Source organism: Lipotes vexillifer, unplaced genomic scaffold (assembly GCF_000442215.2).
Source record: "Lipotes vexillifer unplaced genomic scaffold, Lipotes_vexillifer_v1.1 scaffold12, whole genome shotgun sequence".
In the NCBI taxonomy this organism is placed as follows: Eukaryota; Metazoa; Chordata; class Mammalia; order Artiodactyla; family Lipotidae; genus Lipotes; species Lipotes vexillifer.
The window spans coordinates 5,006,089-5,007,817 of NW_006796716.1; the positions used below are offsets into that span (position 1 = coordinate 5,006,089).

The 1,729-nt window shown below is 54.9% G+C and overlaps 1 protein-coding gene across 1 annotated transcript; it reads left to right on the top strand.

Moving 5' to 3' along the window:
• The first annotated feature begins 299 nt into the window (after positions 1 to 299).
• Positions 300 to 1,121, top strand: GJC3 (gap junction protein gamma 3). The gene has a single exon (XM_007468902.1). It carries the CDS (start codon positions 300 to 302, stop codon positions 1,119 to 1,121), a length of 822 nt encoding a protein of 273 aa, XP_007468964.1.
• The last annotated feature ends 608 nt before the right edge of the window (positions 1,122 to 1,729 follow it).

The following is a 1,729-nucleotide window of genomic DNA, read 5'->3' on the forward strand; positions in this document are numbered from 1 at the left end:
GGGAAAGAGAAAGACAAAGACTGACCCTGGCCTCCCCGCAGGCCGAGAGTTCCTCTCCCCTCCAGCAGTACAGGAGGGGGGACAGAAGAGAAAGCCACACCCATACTCACTCACTATTAATATTCTACATAGATGATTCCGTTAACTATAAAGAGGTGCCCTCAGGTCATGGTATGTGATCAGCCAGGAAGCCTGCGGTAGTCACCGTTGGATTGGAGTGAAGAGCTGGCCTGGCACTTCTCCCACCGGACAGTGAGCATTACACCTACACTCACCACTGTCCTCTGCTCCCTAACAGGATGTGTGGCAGGTTCCTGAGGCGGCTGGTGGTGGAGAGCCGGCACTCCACCCCCGTGGGGCGCCTCCTGCTTCCCGTGCTCCTGGGGTTCCGCCTCGTGCTGCTGGCCGCCAGTGGGACGGGGGTCTACGGCGACGAGCAGAGCGAGTTCGTGTGTCACACGCAGCAGCTGGGCTGCAAGGCCGCCTGCTACGATGCCTTCCACCCTCTCTCCCCGCTGCGCTTCTGGGCCTTCCAGGTCACCCTGGTGGCTGTACCCAGTGCCCTCCACGTGGGTTTCACTCTGTATCATGTGATCTGGCACTGGGAGGAATCTGAAAAGGTGAAGAAGGAAGAGGAGACCCTGATCCGCCAAGGGGAGAAAAGCAGAGATGCCTTGGGGCCTGGAAGCCCCAGGGTGCTCTGGGCCTATGTGGCACAGCTGGGGGTGCGACTGGTCCTTGAAGGGGCAGCCTTGGGGGCGCAGTACCATCTGTATGGGTTCAAGATGCCCAGCTCCTTTGCGTGTCGTCGAGAGCCTTGCCTTGGTAGTATAAGCTGTAATCTGTCTCGCCCCTCTGAGAAGACCATCTTCCTGAAGACCATGTTTGGGGTCACTGGGCTCTGTCTCTTGTTCACGCTTTTGGAGCTTGTGCTCCTGGGCCTGGGGCGATGGTGGAAGATCTGGAAGCACAAATCTCCCTCTTCTAACTACTTCTCAACTTCAGAGAGCGCCCAAAGACACAAGGAACCGACTGATAACTTCCCCGTGGTGGAAACAAAAGAACGGTTTGCAGAAGCAGGTGAGAGGGGCACTGATGTCCCTCTTTCTACCTGTGCCTGATGATCCCCCACGGCAAGCCCCTCACCCTCCAGGAACTACAACTCCCACACGTTACAAAGTAGAAAACCAGGTTCTACGCAGATGTGTCCTAACCACTCATCCCACCCCATCGCCCAGCTGCATCCCCATCAGCTGGATGGTTCCTTCCAATGAACCAGGACCCAAGTGCTCAGTTGATTGTACCTCCTGCCCTTTCATTTAGGTCTCTTCCCACTTAGGAAAAGTCTCAGCTTCTGCTTGATCCTCTCCTCTACAGAATTGTGAAGACACCCGGCTCACCTCTGAAGGAAACTCTCTGACTGCATCTTTGTCCGAACATCCAGTGAGTGGGGAGTCTATCTCCATGGTAAAGTAAAGGCTTTTGAAGCATATCCAAGAGCCTTGGGGGGCCACGGTGTCTGAAGCTTTTCCTTGGAGATCTCCTGCTTGTGCCTTCTCACCAGAATTCCCTGGAGTCAGCATCACAATTTTCATGGGCTTGGTTCCAGAGTCAGCCAGCAGAAACCTCCATAAAACCGTGCCTCTCTGTCCTGTGCAATAAATATTGACCACTGTTGCTGGCATTCCTGTTGCTGAGGTCAATCCTCTTTCCTGTCTCAATCATTCTA

Coding starts and splice junctions, on each gene's coding strand:
- GJC3 (XM_007468902.1), top strand. CDS start 300: ATGTGTGGCAGGTTCCTGAGGCGGCTGGTGGTGGAGAGCCGGCACTCC.